General features: G+C 40.8%; 3 protein-coding genes across 5 annotated transcripts; 1 reads left to right on the top strand and 2 right to left on the bottom strand.

Moving 5' to 3' along the window:
- Nucleotides 1–505: 505 nt before the first annotated feature.
- LOC105429304 (beta-1,4-glucuronyltransferase 1) lies at nucleotides 506–4299 on the bottom strand. Its single transcript, XM_089075597.1, has 5 exons — nucleotides 3953–4299; nucleotides 3302–3524; nucleotides 1946–2334; nucleotides 1619–1820; nucleotides 506–1439 (listed from the first exon to the last, which is right to left on the bottom strand). The coding sequence occupies exons 1-5, from the start codon at nucleotides 4297–4299 to the stop codon at nucleotides 1227–1229; spliced, it is 1374 nt and encodes a 457-aa protein (XP_088931723.1). The 3' UTR covers nucleotides 506–1226.
- A 461-nt stretch (nucleotides 4300–4760) lies between these two features.
- Nucleotides 4761–15430, top strand: LOC105429301 (uncharacterized). Of its 2 annotated transcripts, none has more exons than XM_089075596.1 (7): nucleotides 4761–4895; nucleotides 5450–5595; nucleotides 11740–12581; nucleotides 13393–13632; nucleotides 13727–14059; nucleotides 14258–14494; nucleotides 14654–15430. In XM_089075596.1, the coding sequence occupies exons 3-7, from the start codon at nucleotides 12251–12253 to the stop codon at nucleotides 14908–14910; spliced, it is 1398 nt and encodes a 465-aa protein (XP_088931722.1). In that variant the 5' UTR covers nucleotides 4761–4895; nucleotides 5450–5595; nucleotides 11740–12250; the 3' UTR covers nucleotides 14911–15430. The 2 variants fall into 2 exon arrangements, with proteins under 2 accessions (XP_088931722.1, XP_088931721.1); XM_089075595.1 differs by having other exon boundaries at nucleotides 4806–5380.
- On the bottom strand, nucleotides 15370–18772 carry LOC105429302 (dnaJ homolog l(2)tid, mitochondrial). Of its 2 annotated transcripts, none has more exons than XM_011642183.3 (5): nucleotides 18539–18771; nucleotides 17526–17992; nucleotides 17193–17456; nucleotides 16629–17073; nucleotides 15370–15872 (listed from the first exon to the last, which is right to left on the bottom strand). In XM_011642183.3, the coding sequence occupies exons 1-5, from the start codon at nucleotides 18741–18743 to the stop codon at nucleotides 15661–15663; spliced, it is 1593 nt and encodes a 530-aa protein (XP_011640485.2). In that variant the 5' UTR covers nucleotides 18744–18771; the 3' UTR covers nucleotides 15370–15660. The 2 variants fall into 2 exon arrangements, with proteins under 2 accessions (XP_011640485.2, XP_011640486.2); XM_011642184.3 differs by lacking the exon at nucleotides 15370–15872 and adding an exon at nucleotides 16191–16289 and having other exon boundaries at nucleotides 18539–18772.
- Between the last annotated feature and the right edge of the window lie 616 nt (nucleotides 18773–19388).

The raw sequence follows: 19388 nt of genomic DNA, 5'->3' as shown, positions 1-19388 counted from the left end.
ATTAATTTAATCGGAGATAGGTGAAAGAGGCTCTAAATTAATTAATTAACTAAATTGCCAATAATTTAATCGATAGTTAATCTTGTCAAAAAGTACACAATGTTTTCTATAGAACTTGAATAGAATTAATATATGTAAAAAGTAAAATTAAATTAAGAATGATGAATTGCAGAGATTTCACTATAACAATTTGCATTGGTTAAATTAATACTTAAGTTTTTAATTAATAAATCTTAATAAAGTTTTGAGTCACTTTTGTCAATTGATTTTAATTCCGATTTAACTTTATTTATTTTTTAATTCTAAGAAAGATAAAGATTAAATTAAAGATTAAAATTAAAGTTAGATTAATTTTAATTTTGGTTTTACTTACCTTTTATCTTTTTTTAGAATTTTAAGAATTAAAATTTAATCTGCTACATTAGTAAAAATTGATCATTTGGATTTATATTAATTAAAAAAAGTTGTATACCAATAAACACTAACTAACAATAACGTATCAATATTATACTTTTCCATTCAATAATGTAATTGTTACATAACACACGTATTATATTGTATTTACATTATTGAATACAAAATTATATTGACGTTATGTTATTCTTTATTTGCTGACTTGATGTTGATGTTTATAGGGATCGTAGGTTATCTAAAGAGGAGATTTGGGTGTTCATCTCCTCCCCCCCCCCTCCGTCGAAATCTATCAAATCCTCAAAATTAAAAAAGATTAAAATAAAATAAAAATTATGATTTAAAAAATATTTTTCTCTCTTTAATATTTTTCTTATTTAAAATCAGGAATGAGAAGACATTCTAAGCTCTAAAATATTCAAAAAAAACAATTTATTAACGCAAAAAATTTGCTGTTTATGTGTTAACAGCATTGATAATTCCCCCTCTAGAAGAAAAAAATCTTGGATACGCCCATAGACTAGAATGTTGCTTAATTAAAGTTATGAAAAACTTCGTTTTACTCTTCTGTTAAAGGAATCTCCTTCTTGTTTCAGTAAAAAGAGCCTTTATTTTCGCGGTGAAAAAGCGATGAAGGTGCTAATACGCAACCTCTCCTAAGTCTAATGTAAAATCTGACGTCACCGAAAAATATTTTCCTATTGTATACGGATACAGGCACCGTGAGTGTCAAAGCGGTCCCTCTTTATCTCTCTCTCTTTTTTTTTTTTTTTTTTCAGGAAGAGTTACGCAATTGTGCCGAAATCCCGAAGATCTTACTGCGCACATCTACGGTTGATCGGATATCGTTTAATGAGATGCTTTACTACGCGCTGATAGATCCTCGCGTTTCTTCTCTCGTGCGGCCGGAAGAACTCCTGCGTGACCGTGTTGGCTTTGCGCGCTTTCCGTTTGATTCCCGGGGTATGCACTAAAAAGGCACCATCCAGCACGACCAGACGATAATTCAGAAGACACATCTCGAACATCTGGAAATATGAAATTGGGGAGGGAAGTTCTGAAAGATACGCAGAATTGGCGAGTAAGGTAATTAATGTCGTAAAAAATTACGATTATAATAAAGTGCGCTTGAGATAAATTTAGTTAGGGATTCATCTCTAAACTTTTATAACTGAAGGTTCTTTGACTGAAGAGAATCGCTTGATACCTGGGCCATTTTGTCCTGCTTGCCCTCCCAGGACATCTCCTCCGTGTAGAGTGGGTCATCGCGCGTGCCGACAAAGACCGGTTCCCATCTGTGATGCGGATATTCCCTTTTGGTGACAATCAACGGTCGGATCCTGCCTGGGTCCGGTCGGATTAGCCACCTGGTCAGGCCGGGAAATCGCTGGCAGTGCGGACAGAGGAACCTGCGAGGGTCATGTCAACCCGTTATTTGACGTATACGATAACAAGGGAAAGTCTATGTGTTAATGACTTCAAATTTGGGATAGACGAGTAAGAGAAGATATGAATTCTGCGTGTGAAGATGTACCTATGAAAATATACCGCCAGACCGGCTCGGCAGGCGGCGAGCAGCTCGCGCTTCGTCGTCGGCGGCGGTTCATTGGATTCTATTTCGAACACGGGTACGACGAAGACCACGCCGATCTTGGGCGGCCTTTGGTGTACCATCTCCATGAAGCCGGAAGCCAGCCGCGCGCTCGGCAGCAGCTCGATGTCCGACACCATCACGCGCGACGTGTTCGCCACTGTTCTCGCGACGTTCCGGGCGACGTTGATGGGATATGTCATGCTCCTCTTCCGCCTCTCGGTTTCGGCCTGTCGCCACTGGAGATCGGAAGCGGCGCAATCACCCTGGGTATGGCTGATCGCGCCCAGAGCGGGCGGTCGACCGGCCGGAAATACCAGGTGGACGGAAACCTATGATTATGGGGTTATTAAATAATATAGGCACGAGTCTACACAGAATTTTATTTGTACTGTATAATATACGAGAAAAGGGCGGTAACGAAAGCATGGGCATTGTGTCCGAAACATCTGTAGAGGAAGGAAAAGGAATCGTATTGACAATATATATATATATATATATAAATATATTTCGCAAAGACGTATTCTGAATAAAATTTTTAGCTTGAAAAATAAATTTTGTTGATAAATGTTGTTTGGATCATCAAATCGATATTTTGAAATTTTTATTCATTTTTTATTCATGCATAAAATAATATTTATTCAATATTTATTTAAATATTTATTTTTAAAAATTTATTTAAATATTTATTTGTCACATTATGAGATATTTGTTTTGTATAGTTTACATATAAGCCTGTTGCGTAAGCCTTGTCATTAAAAAGATATAAGCAGCTATATTCTACAATTTCTATTTATGAATCACACATTCCTAATTCGTTTTAATTAAAACGATTCGTATTCCGTATGGTTCGGAATGGCTATGCTAATTACAAGTAGGTATGTAGATATAACGGGATCTACGTCTATCATGCTTTCACAACAGACTTTCATATCGATTGCTTTGTCTACCACATGCCATGTGAGAAACAATTTCAATTGTACGTATCCAGAATTGTTATCTCAACTGTGAGAAATGTAAATTAGTCTGTGTTATGCAATACCTACGCTTCAGCAAATTCCGATAAATCATTTTCACGGAAACTTAATGGAAAATCTTTATCTACAAAAAAATGTCATTATGATAATAACAAGTGTTGCAATCTTTTTTTTTTTTTAGACGACCTAGAAGTGCATGTCACGCGGATGTCCGCGGTATTATTAAACGAAAGCGTGAAAACTTGGAGGATCAACGGAGCGTTGCGTCATGCTTGACATACATAAGGAACTCGCAATCGTGACTATGAAATTGAGGAGAGACCTTGTACATGGCAGGCTCGCACCGACAGGCCCGATCAAGCTGAGCGACAGCGAGGCCGGCGTCGAGGCCTGGCGCGAACACCGCCAAGCTGAGCGGTCCCTCCCACCTTCTGGCCAGCTCCACGATCCCGTAAACCTGATCGGCGGTGGCATGTGTGGACAGCGTGACTTGGGGCAACCTGTCTGTCTCTTCGGCGGCACCATGCAACACGAATGGCAGAACCCTGCACGGAGAAGAAAAATTCTCTCTGTCGTGGCAAAATCGTCACCGCATGATACATTAGACGCGACCGCAGAGATCCGCAACATATTGTCCGATATTAACTCGTTATGTATCGTTAAAGTAAAAAAAAGAATCCTGTTACGTAAATTTGGAGAAGCGCGAATCTTTACCGCTGGAGCAAATTTAATTTGTTGCCGGTCGCTGCGAATTTTCAAAAAAAACTATTATTAAATAAAATTGCACTATTCTTTCTATCCATGTAATATCTAACGAAAAATTTGCTACGTATCCAGCATAAAATATGCTGTACAGGCAAACTTTTTCCGCCGTTTTCGATGTTATATATCAACTCTGACTTGATTGACATCGATTGGGCACAAGAACGAAGTAAAGTTTGCAGAGGAAAGCAGCGACGATCTTTCTCTCTACCTGTACGGACTCTTCTCGCCGAGCTCGGGGCTCCAGATGAGCCTAGATGATGGATAGGAGAGAATATCCGGCAGGCCGTAATACCACTTGCAGGCACTTTCGTTGCGGGGTTGCTGACCCGCCATGTACATGCCTGCCGCATAAGCGGGTGGTCCTGGTGCTGCGGCGGAGTGGTCCTGCTGCGAATTCGTATGACTATTATCCAACGTCGGGACACCACCGTCATTCCGAAAAACGAGCGTTGACGTTGGCAATCGAAGGTCACGGCCGAACAGCAAACGACCGGCTACCAGGAGGGACAGCACCAGCGTCGGCCATACTAGCAGCTTGCGAGCGAGACTGCGCATCGCTTTCCTGTCTGAGGTTTAGAGGTCTAATTAATTTAATTCAAATGGCAGTCTACCCTTCTATCTTGTTTCATTCATAAATATGTAGCTTAAAATTGGAGTGCCGCCGATGAAACTCTACAAGCTAACTGGGACTCGAATTACAGGTCGTTTGATAAATCTGGAATCCCGGATGCCGCCGGGACGAGTGCAAGGCTAAAATGGATCATTCCATATTGTCTGCTGTCGCTATCTTCAGCAATGAGTGGATATGAGGAAGCCCATACATTTCGGCACGAGCAAAGCTAGAATTGACGAGTCGACAGGGGAGAGAGATAGCCCATCTAAACGCACCTCGGTTGTTCCCCGATCTCCTCGTCGATCGAGAACCGTGGAACGATGTTCCATATTACAGGCGCAAAGGACGGCTCCTCCGAGGGACATCCGCCGACGAACTGGCACGACGCAACGCTCGCCGATGAGACGCGGACCGCGCGTTGTCGCGGATCGATGCCGCGCAAACGCGCGGCTGCGAATAGCGAAAGAAGCTCGACGCGATGCAGCCGAGATACATAGCCGTAATTGTAGACGAAGCAGGATGAGCGGCGCCGCTAATTGCACGTAGATTTCCAGCCTGGATTACACTCGGAGTTGTTGAAGCGCTATTTCGCTGAATTTCGTGCCTATCTCTTTTTATCTTTTATTTCAAAATTTCTACATCTCTTCCTTCCGTTCAGAACGGAATCATTGTACAAGTACAAAAGTCCCGAGGTCTTTATTAAAAAAAAAAAAAAGATCTTTTTTACACACGTGTAAACTAGAAATATCGAGTTCTGGTCTGTAATGCAGTCTGTACTACGATACACGGAATAATCAAGTATTGTACACGCGAGGTACAATAAGTACCTAAGGAGTAATATACGCATAGATGACAAGGTCAAATGATAATTCAATAGGAGTGTTTACCAACAGTATCGGGGAGTTGTATCGATATGTTGCAAATGACATTTACCGTTACATGTGTACAAGCGATACGAGTTATCGGAAGAATTTGACATTAGGCACAGCCACAGCAGATAAAACTTCGATTATTAATTATTAAGTAATTTTTTCTTTTTTTTTTTTTTTTTTATTTCTGAGAGCTGAAACTGATTATTGCGTATTATTACAGGAGTCAGCTGTAAATTGGCGTATCGCGTGATGTGTTATAACAACCCTGCCCGTGGCGTTGCGGCACAATACACGTAGCATCGAGCGGGGGTTTTACCGCGCGCGCGATCACGCAGGATCCATCGCGGGAGCGATGTCTAATCGAAGGTAGGACACGTGTGCAATTAGTTGTTATAGACAGAAACTGGCGATACAGGGATTGCATAAGGTCGTCATTGATTCCAAGGCCACATTCTAATTTTAACGGTTTGCAGGAGAGTACTTATGTATGTATATATATATATATAGTGTTGCGGCCGTGCGGTATTCCGTTCGGCGCTGCTAAGAAATAATCAATATCAATCGATAAGAGTTCGAATAGAGGATCGGCCCTTGGCAACGCGTCGTTCTCCGACTGTTTTTCAGATTTGACGGCCGGATTCTGCGGTGGCCGGACGCGTTTCTGTACCGTTGGTTTAATAAAGAGCGAGTCTTTCTTAAAACAGTGTTCTTCCTTTCCGAGAGCGCTCCGCCGAGTATCGCGATCACGGGAATTAACGCCGCGAACGCGACAATTTTGGGGGCTCGTCCGGGATCGAATTTTTCGATTCGTGTGTGTGTGTGTGAGAGAGATAATGGCGGAGCGACAAACAGAAGAGACGGGGACTGGACAGGAAGAGGCGAAAAGTCGGAGAGTGATCTCTGCGAGGAAAAGGGCCTGCACTCGAGCGGAAGGACCGGAGGCGTCTCCGAATTTGGAGGAGATTCTTCGCTTAACGCTGGAGGAGCTTCGCTCTCTGAGGGAGGAGCGCGCTCGTCGAGAGACAGAAACATTTTCTATGCCCGGTCCGCAGGAAGAGATTTCGCAACGTCCGATATCAGGCCAGTCATTTCCTTTTTCAAATTTTAATTCCGACTTGAAACTTAAGCCCGATATTTATGATGGTAGTGTTCCGTTGCGCGAATATCTTACGCAATTTAATTTAATTGCGCGGGCGAATAATTTGGGAAACGCGGAAAAGGCTGTCGTATTAGCGTCATGTCTCCGAGGAAAAGCGCGTGCGATTTTGGAAGGGGGCACGGATTTTGAGAACTCTCAATTTGAAAATTTAGTCGCGCGTTTAGAACTACGTTTTGGAGAAAATTTATCCTCGCAAAATTATTATTATCAATTTACGAATCGAAAACAGAGATTCGGAGAAGATTTAGCTGCATTAGGCTCGGATATCGAGCGTTTATCTCGATTAGCTTATCCTGAATGTTCTCCTGGAGTTCGTGACAAAATTGCTTGTTCTCAATTTGTAGTTGCATTGTCTGATGTGAATGTTAAACAGACATTGCAGCTAGAAGGGTTAACGTCTTTGAGGGCTGCGGTAGAAAGAGCTTTGGCTATTAAAATTATTAGGGAGAATTGTTTAAAAGAGCGGAGAAATTTTAATTTTAAGGAGGTTAAAGATTGCTCGAATTATAAGAGCAATCCTGATTTGAACGGGTTCAAAGTAGAATCTCGTGGAACGAGGGGATTAAATTTTATGAAAAAGAAGAATTTTAAAATTCAAAAGAAACAGGAATGTTGGCAGTGCGGAAAACAAGGGCACTTCCGTTCCGAGTGTCCATCACTTTCTATTTCACAGCAGGGAAAATAGGTTTTGTCGAACTTACAGGGGCGGGCTCGACAAATGGAAGAAATGCCCCGGGTGTTTGTAGGCGTTTTGAGAGAGCGTGTGAAAAATCAAGAAATTTTGTTTTTCAAGGCTCTCTTAATGGGAAAGATTGTTTTTTTAAATTGGATACGGGCTCCGATGTGACCTTAGTGAGTAGTAAATTTATAGGGAGAAAAGGGAAGCGTTTTTCAGCTAAGGAAGAAAATTTGAGATATCCTACGGGGGAAAGAGTCCCGATTAGTTTTAAAATATTTGCTAAGATAAAGTTAGGGAGATTTGATTTAGAGTTACCGATTTTCGTTGCCGATATTGGAGAGGATTGTATTTTGGGCGCGGATTTCTTTTCACGAATAGGGATGCAAACTGTTATAGAATCTTTTCTCCGTGGAGGTCATAGGGAAGATTTTTGTCGTCGAATTAAGCAAGAGGACGAAGCTGTGCCCGCGGAGTTGGAAGAATTCTTTAATAATAATTCCCGAGAGTTGGAGGAAGATCAGAGATTAGTTTTCGCTACATTGTTGCGAGAATTTCGTGACGTGTTTTCGGAGCAAGCTGTTGCAGGAAAGTGTGAAGTTCTTCAACATAAAATTGAATTAATGGATTCTTGTCCTATCAAACAGGCTCCTAGGAGAATTCCAATTCATATGCGTTCAGAAGTTGAAAAAATTATGGAGGACATGAAAGAACAAGGGGTAATTGAAGAATCTTCAAGCCCTTGGGTTTCTCCAGCAGTTTTGGTAAAGAAGAAAGATGGATCTCTTAGATTTTGCATTGATTTTCGGAAATTGAATGCGGTTACGAAAAAAGATTCTTATCCGCTACCAAGGGTTGACGATCTTCTTGATCAGTTATCGGGAAATGCCTGGTTTTCTACTCTAGATTTGAAGAGTGGTTATTGGCAACTGAAAATTCGTCCCGAAGATAGGGAAAAGACTGCTTTTTCTGTGGGGAATGGACTTTGGCAATTTGTTGCGATGCCTTTTGGTCTGTGTAATGCCCCAGCTACCTTTGAACGTCTTATGGAACGGGTGTTACGGGGTTTACTTTCGAAAATTTGCCTGGTTTATTTAGATGATGTGATAGTTTTTGGCAAAACCTTTGAGAAAATGAAAGAGAATTTAAGAGAGGTTCTTCTGAGATTTCGTGCTGCGAAACTTAGTGTTAACCCAAAGAAATGTGATTTATTTAAGAGACAGGTAAAATATTTGGGTCATATTGTTTCTTCTGCCGGGATCACTACGGATCCTGAGAAGACTGAAGCGGTCACTGAGTGGCCAGTTCCTCAGAATAAGAAACAGGTCCGGAGTTTTCTTGGATTTTGCTCTTATTATCGGAAGTTTGTTAAAGGATTTTCTTCAATTGCGAAGCCTCTATTTAAATTAACTGAGAATTTGACTAAATTTGAATGGACTGAGCAATGTCAAGAAGCATTTTTGAGGTTAAAACAGGCATTAACGTCTGCACCTCTTCTTTCCTTTCCGAAGGGGGAAGGAAAGATGATTTTGGATACGGATGCTTCAGGTTTTGGAATAGGGGCGGTACTTTCACAAGTTCAGGACGGCTGTGAGAGGGTCATTGCTTATTATAGTCGAGTTTTGAACAAACCTGAGCGGAATTATTGCACAACAAGAAGAGAGTTATTAGCTTTGGTAGATTCGATGAAACATTTTCATCATTATTTGTATGGAAAGAGTTTCTCTATTCGAACTGATCATGCTTCTTTGAGATGGTTGATGTCCTTCAAAGACTTGGAGGGATAATTGGCTCGTTGGATGGAAAGGTTACAACAATACGATTTTGATGTTGCTCATCGAAAGGGGATTATACATGGTAATGCCGATGGTCTTTCGAGACGCCCTTGTGTAGAAGAAAAATGTAGATTCTGTTCTAAAGTGGAAGTTCAGAGAGGGCTTTTGGAGGATAAAGTAGTTGCTCGTATTGTTTTGCGTGAGGATTCTTCTGAGGATTGGCGAAGGGCTCAAATAGAGGATCAGGAACTGGCAATGTTTTTACTTGCGAAAGAAAATGATTTGCGACCTTCTTGGGAGGAAGTTTCTTCGAAAGGATTGTCAGCCAAGATCTATTGGCAACAGTGGCATGCCTTGGAAGTCCAAAATGGGATTTTGCATAAGAGATGGGAGGCTCCTAATTTGAAAAACAGTTTTCTTCAGTTGATGGTCCCGCGAAGCAAAGTGAAGCAGATTTTAGAAGAAGCTCATGATACTCCTTCTGGAGGGCATTTCGGGATCAATAAAACGCTGGAAAAGATCCGGAAACGTTTTTATTGGGCAACCTGTAAGAAGGATGTTGAGGAATGGTGCAGAACCTGTAAGATTTGTATTGCGAAGAGGGGTGCTGCAGATAAGGGGAAATCTCCTTTGCAGATCTTTAATTCGGGAGCTCCTTTTGAGAGGATTCAGATGGATATTTTAGGCCCGTTACCTGTTTCTTCTTCAGGCAACAAGTATCTCCTAGTTGTTGTTGATTGTTTCACTAAATGGGTAGAAGCTTTTCCTTTGAAAAATATGAGAGCTACTACGGTAGCAGAAATTTTTGTTAATCAGGTTGTTTCTAGATATGGGGTCCCGTTGGAACTTCATACTGATCAGGGAAGGAATTTTGAATCACAGCTCTTTCAAGAATTGATGAGAATTTTGGGAATTAGGAAAACGAGGACGACCGCTCTTCATCCTCAGTCTGATGGTCAAGTTGAAAGACAACATCAGACGATTTTACAGTATTTGTCAAAGTTTATTGAAGAGAATCAAAAGGATTGGGATCGTTGGATTCCCATGTTTCTTCTTGCCTATAGGACCTCTAAACATGAGGCTACAGGCGTAACTCCTTCAGAATTATTTTGCGGAAGAGATCTTACCTTGCCGATGGATTTGCTAAGAGGTACTCCTCCCAGTTATGGTTTTTCCGAGTCAGCGGAGGAGTACGTTCGAAATTTGCGGCAGAAGCTGGATGAAATTCATCAGAGAGTAAGAGAGAGATTAGAATCAAGGTCTTTGAAGATCAAGTGCCGCTATGATCGAAAGGCTAGGCATCCCGTTTTTGAGGAAGGACAGAAGGTTTGGTTATTTAATCCTCATCGTAAGAAGGGTAGGTCTCCCAAACTACAGAACGATTGGGAGGGGCCTTTTGAGATAATTAAGAAAATTAGTGATGTAGTTTTCTGTATTTCTCGTTCAGGTGGTCGGAAAAGCAAGGTTGTGCATGCTGACAGGTTAGCTCCGTATAGGGAAAGGGAAGAATTTTAAGTAGAGATTTTCGGGGCCCGGTTTTCCAATTTCGACATTACTTTTATTTCTTGTTAATTGTTTTGAGTTACTGTGTTCTGTTTTATTTTTCTTTAAGCTTCCTTCCGTCGTGAGAAGCGTCGTGGGGAGATCCTCGAGCCTGACCACCAAGCAAGATCTTCAGGCTCGTGCTTCAAACTGAAAAGAAGTCTGCTTCGCCCCCGGTTTTCCGAGTCGTGGTTTTTCCGGGGGACGATGGGCGAATGCCGAGGCAGGGGCTTAGTGTGTCTTTTAGAAAGACGAAAGGGTCCACGACGATTACCCCCACTTTGCCCGAAAAATAGAAGAGAGAAGTGCGCAAAGCTCAAGACGAAGAGTCAAGAGTGAAACGCGCGAGAATTTCAAGAACAAGATTCTTCTGAAGAGTAGAGAAGACTGGGATTGGAAGTAGCGGCGCCCGGTAACCTGAGGCAGCAGCCCAGGGTAGGGCAGGAAGTCGCAGGAGCCCAGAAGTCTTTTCCTAAGAAGAAGTTCTTGAAAGAGGAAGAATTGTCGGGACGACAATTTTATGAAGAGGGGGGCAGTGTTGCGGCCGTGCGGTATTCCGTTCGGCGCTGCTAAGAAATAATCAATATCAATCGATAAGAGTTCGAATAGAGGATCGGCCCTTGGCAACGCGTCGTTCTCCGACTGTTTTTCAGATTTGACGGCCGGATTCTGCGGTGGCCGGACGCGTTTCTGTACCGTTGGTTTAATAAAGAGCGAGTCTTTCTTAAAACAGTGTTCTTCCTTTCCGAGAGCGCTCCGCCGAGTATCGCGATCACGGGAATTAACGCCGCGAACGCGACAATATATATATATAGGCGCGCGCTCACATACACACACACACACACACACACACACACACACACACACAATCAATCAACACTTCTTCCGGTCGTGAGGTGGTGCAACGCGCCGAATGCACGAAGATCTCGCTCTATGAGGTCAGTAATTCCTCAATTCTCTGGGATGTCGAACGGCTGCTTGCTGGTTCTTTTTTTCTTGTTGTTTATCTATCCGATTAGCAAGCTGATAAATTTCGTAACATCGAGACCGGCTCGTAAGGTCAGAAGGACATTTATCAAATATATTCTGGAGGAATAGTAATAACATGGATAATTCGTGAGTTATGCCAGTGAGATACGCGATGGCACGTGCGGATTATCAAGTTAAACAATTTCGTCATAATTTCACATATTGTGTATTCAACAGTATGGAGATAGCGGTATTATTAATGAAACCTAAAGCACGTTTCCGTGCAAAGCTCATCGATCCATTACCTATATGCATGCTTATGAATAAGAAAAAAAAAAAAAAAAAAAATTCCCGTGAGAAATGAAATAAATTAAAGTTCTGACTGGCAGGTTTCATCAAAATCGGAAGGCCGGATCTTTTATACGGTGAAAATGAGGTAACTATCCGTACGATGATTAATGCCTGGCACACAGTTGGCTGACTGAAAATAAACGACGGTAAAATTAACTGCGGCTGTAAAATTGTCATTATATATTGAACGGAAATAAAATCGCAGCGTGTATATCGATCGTATAAATTTCACTCCGCGTGAAATCGAGCGAGGAGTCCAGTGCGGAGTGTGAGATTTTTTTTCCTATCGGGAATATCGGGAGGATCGTTGAATGTGGCTTCGGCGGGATGAGTCGACTCAACAAGTGCTCGGAGACATCCATTACCCGGGCAATGAGACAAATCCCTCCCGGAGGAGGAGAGCCGATGTGCGATACGATGTTGAAGGCGAGTAAGGCGAGAAAGCGAGCCTTCTCGTCGATGTTGCGTGAAATATGTACGGTCGTGTGATCGACCGGAAGATCGCCGGGCTTACGGCGGCTATAGCGCGGCTCATTTTGACCTTAGCTCATGAACGTACCCCTTTTCCCGCGGCCACCAACCGCCTGGGGTGTCACGACGCTCTTCAGTGACTTGCCGGGCGTCGCGACGCTACCACGCGTTCCGACGTCCGTGCCACTCGTACGCGAACGGTATGCCGCATCCCGGCGGTCTTCCTGCGGCATCAAGAAACGGCGTTGTAGGAATTTGGTTCATCCGCGAGTCGAAGATGCTGTTCTCGTCAAGGTTGCCGCATATCGTCGCATCACCGAGTTTCGCATAAGGATGTCGAAGCGGCGCGCGAACGACAAGGGGAACGACGACGACGACGACGACGACGATGATGTCGTTTGCGGCATCGGTAGGAGGGTCATTTGTATCTCTTCTAAAATCATTGATAAGAAATTTGATACCTGACCTGATAAAAATTATATATTGAAAAAGATTTTTATATTATATTAAGAAAAAAAAATTATATAAGGAAAATGTATTATAATCCCTAGGCAATTTCTTGGAAAAAATATATATTTTTTTTAGGCAGTATCTACTCTTTTTTTTCTAAATCTTATGAAAATTGAGCTTGTGCTTAATTATTCGAGTTATCCGTCACTCTATAAGAATCATTAAAAATCAGTTCTATAACACAGAACAGGATTCCTTATAAGATATGATTTTTGACTCTTATTAGAACATAAATCAGTCGAATAATTGTACAAGCTCAATTTTCTGTTTTAAAGTTTAACGTTTCACTCTATGAGTTTTAGGGAGTAGCATTTACATGAATATTTCACGTGAGAAGACTGATTGAAAAAAAATAGCGTAGCGCAATAGGATAATATAGTTGTTACATATGCGGGGGAAAGAGGTATAATACTTTTTCAGTATACACGCGTAACCAAGTTTCAAGCAATCGATGAATAACTTAAATTTTGCTGATATTGTCATCGAGAACTTTAGGAAGGAAAAGTCAACTTTTAGCTTAATATTTTTTTTAAACAATGAATCTAAAGAACGATCGTTATTTAATTAACTCGACGCGTAACTCATCGCGTGACATTTTAAACCTTGAAAAATTTCGATGCCATGTCCCTGAATGCCATGTCGAGATATCTTTTACATAATATTATCAAACCTTTTTTTATTACCGCTTATATAAATACATTTCAAAATAGATATTACGGACACGCCGATTACGATATCTTCGAGGATTTCGCCTCGTTTAAAAAATGGTATAATACGAACGAAATGGACAAAGTCCGTAGCTGTACAGACCATAGAAGGATTACCCCTGCGATTGAGGATCCTACCATCTCTCAGGGACATCGAGGAAAATAACGGAAGCTCCTCGGGAAAGGTCTCGAGAGTTCGGAGGTATCTGAGATTCTTGGGACGTTTGTCGCTGTCGCAATTCGGTACGGGCTGAAATCACGATCGACGATTTATCTATTTATTTATTTTGACGATTTACTTTTCATTAATCGGCTAACGATCTCATCTTCGTCGCAGGCCTTCTGTGGCTGCTTGTAATGTGGACGGTGGCGGGTGCAGCGGCGTTTTGCGCGACGGAAGGACCTCGCGAGCGCGAGCAAGTCGTGTCACTGAAGAGTATGCAGAAGGATTTAGCGGTCGGCTTGGCGACGGAATTGCGGCAATTGCGGACGGAACGAGATCAGGATGTGGAGCCGTTGTGGAGCGACAAGGTCCGCCAGTACGTCGCCAAACACGAGGAGCTCCTCTTGATCGCGGTCAGTTCCGGCTACGGCGAGGGTGGTAATAGTGGACAACTATGGACATTTCCCGGCTGTGTGCTGTTCGCCATATCGCTAATCACCACTTTAGGTAAATGTTAATTAACTCATTTGGGACCATTCATTTCATCTTAGACAAATGTTAATATACTACTACTACGTCGTTAAATATTAGGAATCTGAATCTTAATGAGCTTGAAATTCTTAAGTGATGTATAAAATGTCCTAATTATGAAAAAAACTATCTTATTCTATTCATTTTCTCTCTTAATTTTTAAATTTTATGTAGGTTTTGGAGCACCGGTTCCGCGAACTACCGCCGGTCGCACGGTAGGGGTGATTTTTGCCGCCATCGGCATTCCCGCGCATTTCCTTCTTATACTGAATTTCGGCCTTATGGTGGCTTTTCGTCTGCAAAAGTACGCGCTAGCCAGACGAGGCGTACAACTTGTAGACAACAATGTAGAATCCAGTTATTTCGGACGAATGCCGAAATGGATAAAAATCATGTCGTTCGTTTGTTCAGGTAAATTTTTTTTATCAATAAAAATTCGTCTCGATCGCGATTATTGCTAGCTGCTCGTTTTTGAGTTAGTTCAGAAAATACAATTTAGAATAGAATAATCATCGAATCATGATATAAGTACAATTAAAAGAATTTCGGGATTTCCTTTTATCGCTTTAGTCGCTTACTACATTTTGGGAGTATTGTGCTTCGGCATTGCACGATCGAGACCAATCGCAGCGAGCGTGCTGTTTCCGTTGGACTTCACCGCAGCAGGCGGTCTCTCCACCATCGTCGGTCATGTGCGGATATTATATGGCTTGTACTTGGAAGGCGCTGTTACTATCGCAGCGATAGTGGTGGCTATATTAAGAGTATCTGCGACGCAGAGTCTTACAAATATCGGACTGAAGTACGGCCTGTTAACGGAGGCTTAACTTATTTCATGTTTTTCAGCCCCTTGTATATACGCAATACACTAATATTATCATGTGATGTTTATCATCATGTTATTTTCTCTGTATATTTAATCATGGTTGATAGATAACATACTCCCGACTTTTGGACTGTTGATAATGACACAATTACGAAAGAATAACTATAAATCATACATGTATATATTTCGTGGATCAGATCTTTTTTATTTCGCAAGATTAAACATACGTAAATCACACAGTCTCAAACCAGATACTTTATCTCTAGTCTTTTTTTTTTTTTTTTTTTTTTTTGTACGGTTCATATCTAAAATTTTGTTTGTAAATAAAAAAGAGGAAGATAGGAAAAATTGCCTAAAAGAAATGTATACATTTCTATGTATACGCAAGAGGATATGTGCGGCGCAGAATTTATTTTACAAATGTATATCAATTCATTCAAAGATAGATAACACCTATATATTTATCTTCATGTACACTTTATTTAAGTAAGATGTAATAAAGACAAATTTATACGCTACGATACGACTGTACAGCTATTTACCTATCGGGTGTCACCATGTATTCGCTTATAACGATAATTCCTTGTGTTTCTTATCTCGACAACTTGATCAAAAGTGTACGTATTCAAGTCCAGACTCCCATTTATAATGATGATGCTAGCGCGCCTATGATCAATATACTTATTAGCAGTATAATGACGCGATCAGCATCCTCCAGATTCCTATATGCTTTAGACGTCTACGATTATATTTAAGGCATTTTTCGTCGTTGCATTTTAGCATTAGGATTATTTTTGCTATCAGCATTCGACGTATCTTTGGCATGCTTATTATTAAGAGATTTATCTCCCGGATGCTCGGGCTCAGAAGATGAAGACTGGTTTTTGTGATTAGGTGTATTTCCTAATGCGATTCGTATAGATTCCACCAAGTGCAACGGACCTGAACAACACTCTTTCGTACCTGCGGATAAATTTGTATTTATTGGCATATTTCCAATACTTTTGTTAAGATTGTACATGGATGTCAAAGACTCGATGTAAAAGTCTAATTAATTTTTATTTAGATTTCGTAATAACAATTTCAAAATTACGATAAATAATTCTTACCACAAAATCATTGATTCCAAATTTAAAGGATTTATTCTGCGAATATACTTTGATTGAGACAACGTATAATTAAAAAATTGTATTAGAATTATTTACAATTCCATTCATAAAGCATTTTTATTTTCACATTATAGTTATAATATATTTCGCATATATCATAGCTACTACTTACAATTTATTCTTTACCCAAATATAGCTTTTTTAATTTTACTAAGTAGACCATTTTGAACTTCTTGTCTCGCTTGAGTTTGCACCTTTGGACCTGCCGTGCCTAGAAAAAATATTGAAGCTACTGATAAGGGAGACTACTTCGAAATATATATCTTAGATTGAGAGATTTAATTGTATTCGATTTAAATTTCTATTACGGCAAGTTTCAATGTACGAGAACTTTTTCATTTCAAAAAACATCAATGAAACGCATTTGTAATATTTTAATGTTTTATTTAATTAGTAATAGCAGGTACACAGGGGAAAACTCAAGCGACATATAGTTTAAAAGAGACGCTACTGTTGCGGTATCATTAAATATCCGATATCACAGACAAATATACGGAAACTCAAAATATATATTATTAGAAATTATTTATATTTTATTATTTGTCCTTACCATCCGTTTTATATGTTACACCATATATACTGCCAGGAGTGTCGGTCTCAAGTTCGGCGTACGCTTGAACCAACGCCCGTTGTTTTTCCGTCAATTTTTTAGGCACGATGATCTTAACGTTCACGTAATGGTCACCATAACCCAGACCATCGACCTTCTTCAATCCCTTACCACTCAAACGGATACGCGTATGGGATGACGTGCCCGGCGTTATTTGTATGGTCTGATCCTCGTAAACGCCTTCTACTCGTATCGTACCGCCTAAAACTGCCTGAGCTAGCGAGATTTCCGCGTCGGTGTGCACGTCAGGTCCATCACGGCGGAAATACCGGGACTTTTCCACACGGAATGTCACGAATATCTCCTTCCTTCCAACTGCTAGACGGATCGTCTGACCGTCTTCCACTCCGGCTGGAACTGGCACCGTTATTTTCTTACGTTGTACCTAAAATAAAAACATGGTGATTAAAGCACAACAATTAACGTAATAATGATGAATAAGACAAAAATAAGGATTTTCATCGAATGATATACGGACTCAAACAATACGAAAAACATTCTCACCGTCTGTCCTTTCGCGTTGCACTCCGTGCAGGGAAATTTGATATGCATTTTTGTGCCTTGACAGTATCGGCAAGTCGAACTCATCACGAAGGGACCAGTGCTTATTGTTTCCATTCCTGTACCATTGCAATAGTGACATTTCACTGCTTTAGTTCCTAACTCGCAACGTGTACCATTGCACTTCGGACAAGTGTCTACTACATTTACATTTATGTCTTTATTCACACCTCTAGCAGCTTGGGAAAATGTCAAATTCATGATCACCTGCAATAAGAGAACTCTGTCATTTATATGCCGCATTGATTAGGAGATATACGAGACATAATCGTGCACCTCTTGAGCAGCGCCGAAACCATATCTGTTCTCTGTAAAGTCTTCGAACTCGCTAAAAGCTCCATTTTGGAATCCAGCATCGCCGAATATTTTCCTAAACAATTCCTCGGCATTGATAGTTGACCTGTATTGCCAATGTTGGCTGTAATTCTTAGGTCCTTGACTCTGATGACCCATTCCCATGCCCATTTGCTCTGATGTTGCACCCCATGTATCATATTCTCTCCTCTTAGTTTCATCGCTTAGCACTTCGTAAGCCTCGGAAACTTCTTGAAATTTCTGATTGGCATCCGGATCTCCTTTATTTGTATCAGGATGATACTTCTTAGCTAATTGATAGTAAGCCTTTTTTATATCTTTTGCCGAAGCATTCTTGGAGACTCCAAGGATTTCATAATAGTTACGTCTTAACAATCTATTCGTCAAATGTATAGTCCTATGTGTCTGAACTATTTTTCCTATGTTGTCTGAAACAAATATCAGATATTAAAAATCAACAAGACCCTTATTTACATGGAAAGAAAAAAAACACGTTTGAGGTCTTCTTTTGCTGATAGATTAACTTTAATTCACAGACTTAACAAAAAAAAATCAAAATTATTGAATCAAAATTAAAATCAATCTATATTATTAGAAATAGAGGTGAATTATCTATAGAGCTATGGTTCTAAGTTAGCTCCTTCATTATGCATCAACTAATGTCATTTAGACGCTATAGACAGTGACATTTTGGGAGACTGATTTTCTAGAATAGACTAATCTACAATGTATGTATGATAAATATGTACATAGATGATGCGGGTTTGCAGGTTATGTTAATATGTTGGAGAAGCGTTACACGCGGTGCATATCGAAGAGTAAGAAACGTAGACGGACGTAGACGCGAGCGGTAAAGAATAGACACATCGACGCGAGAGGCAAGAGAATTGTTGACACGCCGAAAACATCAAGGAACGAATTATCGTCCAGAAAAGAAAATGATGTAATTTTCAGCAGGGATCGAGAATGCTTACTTTTCATCTTGTCGCGATTCCAGTCGCCGACAGCCAAGACGGAGGTCACCATGTGTCGCTGGCATGTGTTGCAAAACGTTTGTCGTAAAACGCAACACGAAAATTTGTTAAGCTTATTATTTCCAATTAAAGCAACGGACTTCGGCAACGAACGGAGAATCGCGATCAACCCTGTACCGGTCGCCATGTTGCACGAGAGACGCATGGCTCCTCATGCCATGTATACAGTCACAATGGCTGCGTTCAGCAGAGAAGTCAGTGAGCGCTCACTGATTTTTCAATATGATTGGTCCTTGCCTTTAGATCTTCGTTGAATGTAAAGCCAGCGGCACACGATGTTTTTTTTCTTGCTAATTTGCTAGCTGGACTCGCGTGCTTGTTGAACTCTTGTCTTCGATTGGTATATTTTTTTAGATCCAAAAGAATATACCAATCAGAGACAAGAACTCAATGAGCACGCAAATCCAGCTAGCAAATCAGCAGGAAAAAAAGCATCGTGTTACGCTGGCTTAAGTGTAGAAACCAATCATAATAAAGAATCACTGAACGCTCACTGATTTGCTTTTTTTGCTGAATGCAGCCAATATAACCAATATGGGTACTCGATAATGAAAAATGGAATGCAGGTTCGCGCAGATTCGTTCGCGCCATGTTATGAAGACCCGGTTGTTTTAGCTGGCTGGTTTATGCTTCGGTCTTATGCTAGATTCAGACCAGCGTGATGACATTTTTTTCCGAAAAAAGCTGTACGCTCATTGGATATCGCGATCGCGTGTGCGTCATCGCGCTGGTCTGAATTCAGCATTAGTCTCGGTCTACAATAGATGATTTAAGTTTTAAATCATAAGAA

This window comes from Pogonomyrmex barbatus, unplaced genomic scaffold (assembly GCF_055798465.1).
Source record: "Pogonomyrmex barbatus isolate J1 unplaced genomic scaffold, ASM5579846v1 scaffold19, whole genome shotgun sequence".
Lineage (NCBI taxonomy): Eukaryota > Metazoa > Arthropoda > Insecta > Hymenoptera > Formicidae > Pogonomyrmex > Pogonomyrmex barbatus.
Note: the sequence above shows the minus strand (reverse complement) of the source record. Positions and strands in the feature narration are given on the sequence as shown.